Genomic DNA, 10302 nt, shown 5'->3' with positions numbered 1-10302 from the left:
AGTATCTATCTATCTATCTATCTAGAGACACACACACACGCACGCACACGACAGTCACAAGTCCCCATTACAACACACACACACGCGCGCGCGCGCGCGACAGTTACAGGTCCCCATTACAACACACACACATACGACAGTCACAGGTCCCCATTACAACACACACACGCACGCACAGACACACACACACGCATGCATGCACAGAACAGTCACAAGTCCCCATTACAACACACACACACACACACATAGACACACACACGCACACGCACACACACGACAGTCACAGGTCCCCATTACAACACACACACACACGCACGCACACACACACACACACACACACACACACACACACACACGCACGCACACACACAGAGTCACAGATCTGATTAGACACACACACTTATCACCTTTTCAGAGCAGTACAACAGGTTAAAAATGGGATCCCTATCACACACCATGTGCACGATAATATTAATCTTTAATTTTTTCTGCTACAACATTATTTACAGTTTTGGACACTCTCCTCTTGATGAGTACAGTATCCATATTCCATTTCCTGGACGTTATCAATAATGCAATGATGTGAACCGCTCTCCAAACGTCTGCCAGTGTGCGTGGCTCTGGGAGATGAACATAGCAACTCCGTCACCAGGCACCTCCCTCAGGACCTGGACTGAGGCCCATCAGGGTGTCGAGGCAGAGTCAGAAACACATGTTCCTGGGACCACCATCCCCTCCAGTTCCACATGCTCCCCCACGTCACGGGGCAGACCCACTGCGTTCCCTCCAATTCCCGATTTACCGCCATTCCTCGGACACGATGTTCACCTCATGCCGACAGAAGACCTGGGTCTGGCAGGTGCGATTTGTCTGTTTAGTGCTTCCTCTGTCAGTCTGGAATTTCCATGTTCTCCCTGTGACCACCAGGATTTTCCTTGCATTCTCCCCACCGAAGTGCAGCATTAGGGAATCAGCCACCAGAAATCCTCCCAACCCCCGTGTGTGGACGAGGGTTCAGCATCGGGGTCAGGGGTGGGAGGGAAAGAACTGAACAGGAGGGGTGTAAACAGCTAACATTGTACCAAAGGCCTGCTTCCTGTTGCACCTCAAGGCCTGATTTACAGAGTCAGTGAGTGAGGCCAATCCTGGCCAGGGAGGGGAGTGTGTTGGGTCAAGGTGGGGGAAAACACTCAAAGTCACTGCCTCTTCATATCGCTGTTTGCCCTGTGGGAGCATGGGGCCCCTATCTAAAGCAGCTTCCTCCTCGGCCCAACGAGTGGGGTGGGGCTGGACTGTGAAACATTCCCCCTGCTTCCTGGGCCTGGTCAGGCTGCCATCAGCAACCCGGCCTCCCTGTGCAGCTCCCTCCAGGCTCAGAATGGTGTGCAGTCCAAACCACACCCGCGTGGGCTCTCCCAGGCTCGTCACCCCATGAATGCTCCTGTGGATGGGCGGAGCGAAGTCCCTCACAGGCCCCAGACCCAGTGAGGCCCCAGGCCTGGCTCGGCAGGTAGACCCCAGTCAAGAGTGTAGTGGGAGGGGGCAGTCCATCCACCACCGGCAGTGTCCAGTGTTTGCTGGGCCCACCTTCCCCAGCCCTGGGGCTCGGACTCCCAGGCAGGCCGAGAGCGATGGGGGACGATCCTGAGGGGGGACGAGGCCTACAGGGAGAAGCCGGGCTGGAACCTGTGGGAGAATAGAGAACATGGATCATGCTACATGTAAGTCTGAATAGAGAACATAGAACAAAGAGCAGTACAGTAGAGGAACAGGCCATTTGGCCCATCATGTCTGTGCTAAACATGATGTCAATCCCTTCTGTATGTACTCTGCCCATATCCTGCCATTCCCTGAACATCCATAAACCTATCTGACAGCCTCTTTGATGCATGTCATATCTGTCTCCACCACCCCTGGCTGCCAATTTCAGTCACCCACTGCTCTCCGTGAAAAATAATCTCCCTTCAACCTACCCCCTCTCACCTTAAGTGCAGACTCTGTAGTGTTGGCCACTTCCACCCAGGTGTAAAAGATACTGTTTATCTGTTCTCTCTCTGCCTCATACAGTACGGAGCAAAAGTCTCAGGTGAGATGACCTTTGTACAGTACTACTGTAATTTTATATATTGCAGAGTTCTGCAGCCACACAAAGAAAAACAACTTCGTGACCCATGTGAGTGATGATAAACCTGATTCTTATATGGGTCACTATTGTGGACTGAGAGTGGAAGGGAGCAGGGAGAGGGGAATCATGGTTGGGAAAAGGGGAATGGAAGGGAGCAGGAAACAACAGAGAGACATTCTGTCATTATTGATAAACCAGTTGTTTGAAATCAAATGTCCTTGGCTAGGTGAATCTACACTCACGTCACCTCCTGCGCCTGGCACTCCTTCTCTACCGCCTGTCCAACACCCCTCCGACAGTGCTCCACACCCACCATTGCAACACCCTTTGCTCCTGCCGGATCTGCAGACTCACTCTGCACTCCAAGTTGACAAGTACAGTACTGTGCAAATGTCTTAAGCACCCAAGCCTAAGACTTTTCTGCTCAGCACTGTATAATCTTATAAACCTCTACTGGATTTCACCTCAGTCTCCGGTTCTCTAGAGGAAACAACCCAGGTCTCTTCAGCCTCTCCTTATAGCTCATTATAGCAGTTCCTGGTGAGCCTCTTCTGCACCCTCTCTAAAGCCCCCACACCCTTGGTGTAATGGGGCAACTAGATCTGCACACAAGACTCCATGCAGCCTGTCCAAAATTTTATACAACAGCAAAGATTCTTTCTGATCTTTTATACTCAAAGCCCCAGTGGAAGCAACAGCACAACTTCCTACCACCCCGTCTACAAGTGTGGCCACCTTTGGGGGGCAGTGGACCTGTAGATAATGTCTGTTTGCTCCCCACACAACCCAGTGTCCCCTCAACCTCCTTCAATCATGCTCAACACCCATAATCTCACCTCACCCTCAAACCCCTCCCTCAAGCTCAACTCACTCCTTTCACAATCTCACCTCACCCTCAAACCTCTCCCCTCACCTGCTCTCCCTCCCTCAAGCTCAACTCACTCCTTTCACAATCTCACCTCACCCTCAAACCCCTCCACCCACCTCCTCTCCTTCAAACACAACCCCCTCCTCCCACCCCGTCTCCCTCCCTCAAACTCAACTCCCTCCTTTCACAAGCTCAGCCTCACCCTCAAAGCCCTCCATTACCCACAGCCCTCTCCTCTCACCTATTCTCCATCCCTCAACCCCTTCCTCCCACCCCCTCTCTCTACCCCAACTCCCTCCTCCCACCTCCCAACCTACAACCCCTCTCATTCTTCTCTTTCTGAAACTCTTCCCATCTTCTCCATTCTCATTCCTCCTTCCCCATCCCCTCCCTCCAACGTCTCCTTCCCCTCTCTCTCCTCATACACCCTCTCCCCTTCCCTACCCCACTCCAATCCTGTTCCAGTGGCTTCGGACTATGACAGGACACCCGATGGACACCAGTCCATTCCACTGATTTAGCCTGCTCCGACAATTCATCATGGCTGATTTATTTTTCTCTCTCAACCCCATTTTCTTGCCTTCTTCCTGCAACCTTTGATGTCCTGTAAATCAAGAGCCTATCAACCTCCATTTTAAATATACTCAATGACTTGGCCTCCAGAGCCATCGGTGGCAGTGAATTCCACAGATTCACCACCCTCTGGCTAAAGAAATTCCTCCTCATTCTGTTCTAAATGGATGTCCCTCAGTTCTCACACTGTGACCTCTGGTCCCAGACTCCCCCACCACAGGAAGCACGCCCTCCACAGCCACTCTACTGAGACCTTCCAACGTTCCATAGGTTTCAGTGAGATCCACAATCCCCTATTCTAAATTCCAAGGAGTACAGGCCCAGAGCCATCAAACAGTCCTCCTACATTAACTCTTTCAATTCTGGGATCATTCTCATGAACCTCCTCTGGGCCCTCTCCAATGCCAGCACATTTTTTCTAAGATAACGATCCCGAAACTTACTCCAAGTGCGGTTTGACCAATGCCTTAAAAAACCTCAGCATTACATCCTCGAGAAATGAATGCTAAAGTTGCATTTGCCTTTCTTACTGCTGACTCAGACTGTAAGTGAACCTTTAGAGAATTCTGCACATGGACTACCAAGGATCTTTGCACCTTCTGATTTTTGAACTTTCTCCCTGTTTAGAATGTGGTCTATGTCTTTGTTCCTTCTACCAAGGTGCATGACTGTACACTTCCCTACACGGTATTCCATCTGCCGCTTCTTTGCTTATTCCTCAAATCTGTCTAATCCCTTCTGCAGGCTCTCTGCTTCCTCACCTCTGCCTGTGCCTCCACCTATCTTTGCATCATCTGTAAGCTTGGCCACAAAGCCTCCTTCCCTGCTCCTTCTCCCTCCCAATCCCGTCATCTCCTCCTGCTCCCTCTTCCCTCACTGACCTGTTGCCCCCTCAAGTGGGGATTTATTTGGTGAGGAGGGTGCACTCAATTCACTGGTCCCCATCGGGATGGAGCCCGGCTGCGAGGGGAGGCGGCTTGCCTTGCCCCTCAGTACATCGACTACCTAGGGAGAAGTCAGAAGGAACAGTGAGGTGGAAGTTGTGTCATCTAAGGCTGAGCCCTGAACGCATACCCAACTTCACCATCCCTGACCTTTAATTGGTTGTTCTGTTGCCCGATCTCTGACCTCCCTCCCTCTGAAACTCAAGCCCCAGCTAGGACCTCTGCCAATGTCACTCTGACCCCTGACCTAAGCCTAACAAACCAGCTCCCACCACACTGATCCCTGACCCAACCCAACAAACCAACCCCCACCACACTGACCCCAGACCCAACCCAACCAACCAACCCCCACCACACTGACCCCTGACCCAACCCAACCAACCAACCCCCACCACACTGACCCCTGACCCAACCCAACCAACCAACCCCACCACACTGACCCCTGACCCAACCCAACCAACCAACCCCACCACACTGACCCCTGACCCAACCCAACCAACCAACCCCCACCACACTGACCCCTGACCCAACCCAACCAACCAACCCCCACCACACTGACCCCTGACCCAACCCAACCAACCAACCCCCACCACACTGACCCTTGACCCAACCCAACAAACCAGCTCCCACCATGTTGACCCCTGATGACTCAAGCCCCACAAACCAGCCTCCACCACACTCTCCTGACTTAACCCCAACCAACAAACCAGCTCCCACCATGTTGACCCCTGACCCAAGCCCCACAAACCAGCCTCCACCACACTGACCCCTGACCCAACCCAACCAACCAATCCCCACCACACTGACCCCTGACCCAACCCAACAAACCAGCCCCACCTCACTGACCCCTGACCCAACCCAACAAACCAGCTCCCACCTCACTGACCCCTGACCTGAATTGTAACTCACCTCAGCCATTAACACAACTCCTACTCTCAGATATCACCCCTGACCCCCAAACAAACACACCTTCACCAGCTCTGAATGGTGTGTGTGTGTGTGTTTCCGCGAGTGTGCATGCGTGTGTGTCTGCATGCATGCATGGGTCTGCATGTGTGCAGGCCGGGTGTTTCTGGGCTGTATGGGTGTCCACACCTTCTTGTTCTTGGCCACTGTGAGGGAGGTGTCGTTGTGACAGTTCTTAATGCTGGTGTCGGCCCCGTTCTTCAGCAGCACCTTGACGATGTCCATCAGTCCCCGGCCGCTGGCTGAGTGCAGAGCCGTGTTCCCCGAGTATGTCTGCAGGTTCACGCTGGCTCCGTGCTGCAGGGTAGGCGGGGGAAAGAGGAGGGAGGGAAGGCGGGGGGTGTGGGGGTTCGGGGCAGGTGGAAAAGTGGATGGGTACAGGAAGAATGCAGAGGCAGGGGAAGGAATGGGAGAAGAGGAAGGGAGAGGAGGTAAGGGGGGAGGGTTGAGGGGTTGGAGAGGTGAGTAAAGAGGGGCAGTGAGAGGAGGGAGAAGATGTTATTCCACAGCTGACCACGTAAAAAACCGTAAGAGGGGCAGAGAGGGGCAAAGGACAGAGGGAATGACTGAAGAGGGAGGGGCTGAAGAGGGAGGGGCTGAAGAGGGAGGGGAGATAAGTGGGATGAACAAAGGTGGGCTGAGAGCCGAGGTGAGGAAGAGGGCAGATGGGGGGGGTGAAGAATGAACGGTTGAAGACAGAGGCCAGAAGGAGAGGCAATGTGGGACAAGCTGCGCAGCGGCGAGGAGTGAGGTAGTGAGGATAGAGTTGTGAAGAGGGAGCTCTGTGTGTAAGAGTGAGGGGCGGTTCCCGTATCCGGCCGCGATCAGTCAGTCATTGATGGGCAATCAGGTAATCGCTCCTCTCACCTCTAACAACAGTTGCACCAGGTCCCGGCAATCGTTCTCCACGGCGTGAATCAGTGCAGTCCGGCCGCTCTTAATGTCCTAAAAACAGGCAGAATGGCACTGAGCAGGGAGATCTCCGTGGAATCATGCTCACTCCCAAACCCTAACCTTCCAAATCCAGGCAACCCTTTCCAGATCAGCACGTCCCAGACATTCTTAATGTCCCAGAGATGAGGGGAGCGGTGAAGAGCACAGACATCTCCTCTCCCCTCCCTTCTCCTCACTCCCCACAGACCCCCCCTCCCCCTCTCCCTTCTCCTCACTCCCCACAGACACCCCCCTCCCCCTCTCCCTTCTCACTCCCCAGACACCCCCTCTCCCCCTCTCCCTTCTCACTCCCCACAGACACCCCCCTCTCCCCCTTCTCACTCCCCACAGACACCCCACTCTCCCTTCTCACTCCTTACTCCCCACAGACACCCCTCTCCCACTCTCCCTTCTCACTCCTCACTCCCCAGACACCCCCTCTCCCCTTCTCACTCCCCACAGACACCCCCCTCCCTTCTCCTCACTCCCCACAGACACCCCTCTCCCCCTCTCCCTTCTCACTCCTCACTCCCCAGACACCCCCTCTCCCCCTTCTCACTCCCCACAGACACCCCACTCTCCCTTCTCACTCCTTACTCCCCACAAACACCCCCCTCTCCCCCTCTCCCTTCTCCTTCCTCACTCCAAATAGACAGATCACTTTCTCCCTTTCCACACCCCACAGACAGGCCTCCTTTCACCCTCTCCTTGCCCCTCATTCCTTGCTCACCACCCTCCTCCCCCCTCATTGCTCACCCCTCTCCTATCACCCTAGACAGAAGCCTCTTCCCCCTTCACCCCTACTCCACACTCACCACGGCGTCAATGTCTGCCCCCTGGTCCAGCAGGAAGGTGAGGATTTCGTGGTCCTGGTTGTTGACGGCAATGTGGAGCGGTGTGTAACCTGGGTGAGGGATAGGACAAGGTGACGACTGTCATTAAACTCTGCTCACAGTCGGAGTGTGCGCCTGAACCACAGTCCCGCCGGGAACGAGCGGCGTTCTCCCACCAGGGGCCAGGGAACACCTAGAGCTGGGGGTGGAGTGGGACCCAGGGTCACAAAACCTACAGCTCCAGGAGTGGCCGAGGTGAAGGAGGGGTACAGGGTATAAGTTACAGACAGGTCTCGTTACAACCTTACGAGACACCAGTACAACAGCTCATCTGCCTGAGGAACTCAGCAGCTGACAGAACACAGAACAGGTCCACACTGGACAGGCCATTCAGCTCACCATCCTACCAAATCTACACCAAACATCCGCATCCCTCCATTCCCTTCACACTCCTGCCTCTGTCCAAAAGCCTTTTCTTGCGAAGGAAACGCATTTCAGGATGTATATTATATACATTTCTCTGACATTAAATTGGACCTTTGAACCTTCGAAATCCACCAACACGACAGATTCTGCGTTGGATAACATCCACAAAATGCTGGAGGAACTCAGCAGGTCAGGCAGCATCAATGGAGAGGAATAAACAGTCGATGCTTCGGGCTGAGATCAAAGTACTTGCTGAGGTCCCCCCCCCCCAGCAGACTGTGTGAGTTAAACTCCAGCAAGTGGCCTGCTTCCACTCCTGACCCTGTAACTGACTCCAGGCACTGACCTCTGTCTATAAAAAACTTGCCCCAAATGTCACCTTTAAACTCGCCCCCCCCTAACCTTTAAAGCGCGGCAGAATCAGAAGCAGGTTCAATATCGCCGGCCTATGTCATGAAATCTGTTAACGTAGCAGCAGCAGAATGCAATACATGATAATATAGGAAAAAAAGTAAATCTGTTACTGTAAAAATATATATATATATACACACTGCAAAGTTAAATTAAAAATAGTGCAAAAACAGAAATAATATAACAAGAAAGTGCTGTGGTGTTCGTGGGTTCAATGTCTATTTAAGAGTTGGATGGCGGAGGGCAAGAAGCTGTTCCTGAATCGCTGAGTGTGTGCCTTCAGGCATCGCTACCTCCTTCCTGACGGCAACAATGGAAAAAGGGCATGTTCTGGCGGACGAGGGTGCTTAATGATAGATGCTACCTTTCTGAGGCACCGCTCTCGTGTGCTGTTTGACATTCCTACCTCAGGGAAGACTATGTCTGCCATATGTTTCAGGGCACGAGCACACCTCCCCTGGGCCTCTGCCATTCCCTTCTCAACCACCAGACTCAAAACCAGCTGCTTTCCCCAATCAGATTGTAGAGCCTCCACAGAGTCCTGATCTCAATGTCATCCCGGCTGTCTGCAGAGACAAGCGCAAGTCAAGGGGCCAGAGTCTGCTGAAGAACTGTGGCAAGTTCTCCAAGATGCTTGGAACAACCTACCAGCCGATTTTCTTATAAAACGGCACGACAGTGTACCTAAGAGAATTGATGCAGTTTAAAGTTTTGGTCACACCAAATATTGATTTGATTTTGTGTTTTTGCTGTGTAACTCGCTGTAAGGTTTTATTGCCAATGTAATGGTTTTCTCTGTAGCAGCCATATTTGGGTTATGACTGGAGATAACGGGGCTTTGGGACATAGGGCTATCCAATGAGATACCGCTCTTGATAATTTTTTTGATATTTTGAAACTTTACATTTCATTATTTTTGAAAGCTTCTTCACTTTACAGAATTTTTTGACATGTGCCTAAGACATTACAGCACAGTACTGTATCGGTAGTGTTTTTTAAAATATTGTTTTCTTTACCCAATTGTGTTTCTTTTTGTGATGCCTCTGAAGTGGAGTACCAATTATCTCGTTATCTTTTACACTTGTGCACAGGAAATGGCATTAAATGACTTTGAATCTTCAAAGATTTGGGTCAAAATCCTACAGACCCTCCTGACACCAGTAGTCCATTGCTCCACCCCCCTCCCCCACTTCTCGATCACCCGCACCCTGATCTCCGCTTGTGCCCCACCCTCCCCGAGTCCCAGCTCCGTCCAGCCCTGGTGTCACCACACAACAAGGAAAAGGTGGCACAGGAGAGGCTGCAGAGGGAATTCCCTGGGATGGAGGTTGAGGGTTGGTGGAGGAGAAATCAGGCAGGGTGGGCTCGTTCTCCCTGGCTCAGAGGGGGACAACTGAAACAATGTCATGAGGAGTGTAGATGGGGTAAGGTAGCTGGAAACATCTCCCCACGGAGCATGTAGTAAAATTCAAGAGGGCACAGAGTTATGGGGGGTGGGAGTTGGAAGGACCGATGGGCAGGAGGACTCACCCTCGTAGTTGCGGATGTCAAGGTCAGCGGCCCCCCGGCCCTTGCCCTGGGCCTGGCCCAAGAGGCTGCGCAGACAGCTGAGGCAGCGATGCTCACAGGCAAGGTGAATGGCCGACTGCCCGTTACGGTCCAGTAGCACCGGAGAGGCACCGCCCGTCACCAGCACCGCGGTCAGGCCCGCGTGTCGAGTTATCACGGCCAGGTGCAGCGGCGTCTGGAGTGGGGGGAAGGAGAAGGGAGAGAGGGGAGGGGAAGGAGGAAAGAGGAGGAGAAGGGGAGGGGAAGAGAAGGAGGAGGTAGCAGGGAAGGAGGGGGGAGGGGAAGGAGGAGGACAACGGGAGAGTGAGGTAGAGAGAGTGTGTAGAGAGGTCAGAACTAACATATCGAACACACGGGACATTGTGATACCACACATGCTGATGCAGAGCAAGACGATTCATGGGTAAACCTCAGGGAAAGGGTAAATCCCCCTGCATCCCTTCCCCTCTCCCATCCCACCAAATCAGTCCAAAGTAATGGGTCACACATACGGGGAGAAATATTGGGGCCACAGGGTGATTACAAAGATAGGGAGGGGGGTCACAGAGATTGAGGGGGGCTGGTTTGGACCAGCGGGGGTTACAGAGGGTTGTAGGGGCTAGAAGGGTCACACAGATGAGGGGTGTTAGGTTCAGTGAGGGTTACAGCTGAAGT

At 53.0% G+C, this 10302-nt stretch overlaps 1 protein-coding gene across 3 annotated transcripts in view; it reads right to left on the bottom strand.

Moving 5' to 3' along the window:
• Nucleotides 1-459: 459 nt before the first annotated feature.
• Nucleotides 460-10302, bottom strand: part of bcl3 (BCL3 transcription coactivator) — a 96197-nt gene continuing 86354 nt past the window's right edge. For 2 of the 3 annotated variants that reach the window (XM_073054699.1, XM_073054707.1), the window contains exons 4-9: nucleotides 9610-9823; nucleotides 7225-7313; nucleotides 6344-6421; nucleotides 5606-5773; nucleotides 4448-4571; nucleotides 460-1686 (exon numbers count right to left, since the gene is read on the bottom strand). In XM_073054699.1, the coding sequence (XP_072910800.1) occupies nucleotides 1337-1686; nucleotides 4448-4571; nucleotides 5606-5773; nucleotides 6344-6421; nucleotides 7225-7313; nucleotides 9610-9823 (1023 nt within the window). In that variant the 3' untranslated portion in view covers nucleotides 460-1336. The remainder of the gene's footprint in view (nucleotides 1687-4447; nucleotides 4572-5605; nucleotides 5774-6343; nucleotides 6422-7224; nucleotides 7314-9609; nucleotides 9824-10302) is intronic. The other variant, XR_012100036.1, reaches the window with a different exon arrangement.

This window comes from Hemitrygon akajei, chromosome 1, assembly GCF_048418815.1.
Source record: "Hemitrygon akajei chromosome 1, sHemAka1.3, whole genome shotgun sequence".
Lineage (NCBI taxonomy): Eukaryota > Metazoa > Chordata > Chondrichthyes > Myliobatiformes > Dasyatidae > Hemitrygon > Hemitrygon akajei.
Note: the sequence above shows the minus strand (reverse complement) of the source record. Positions and strands in the feature narration are given on the sequence as shown.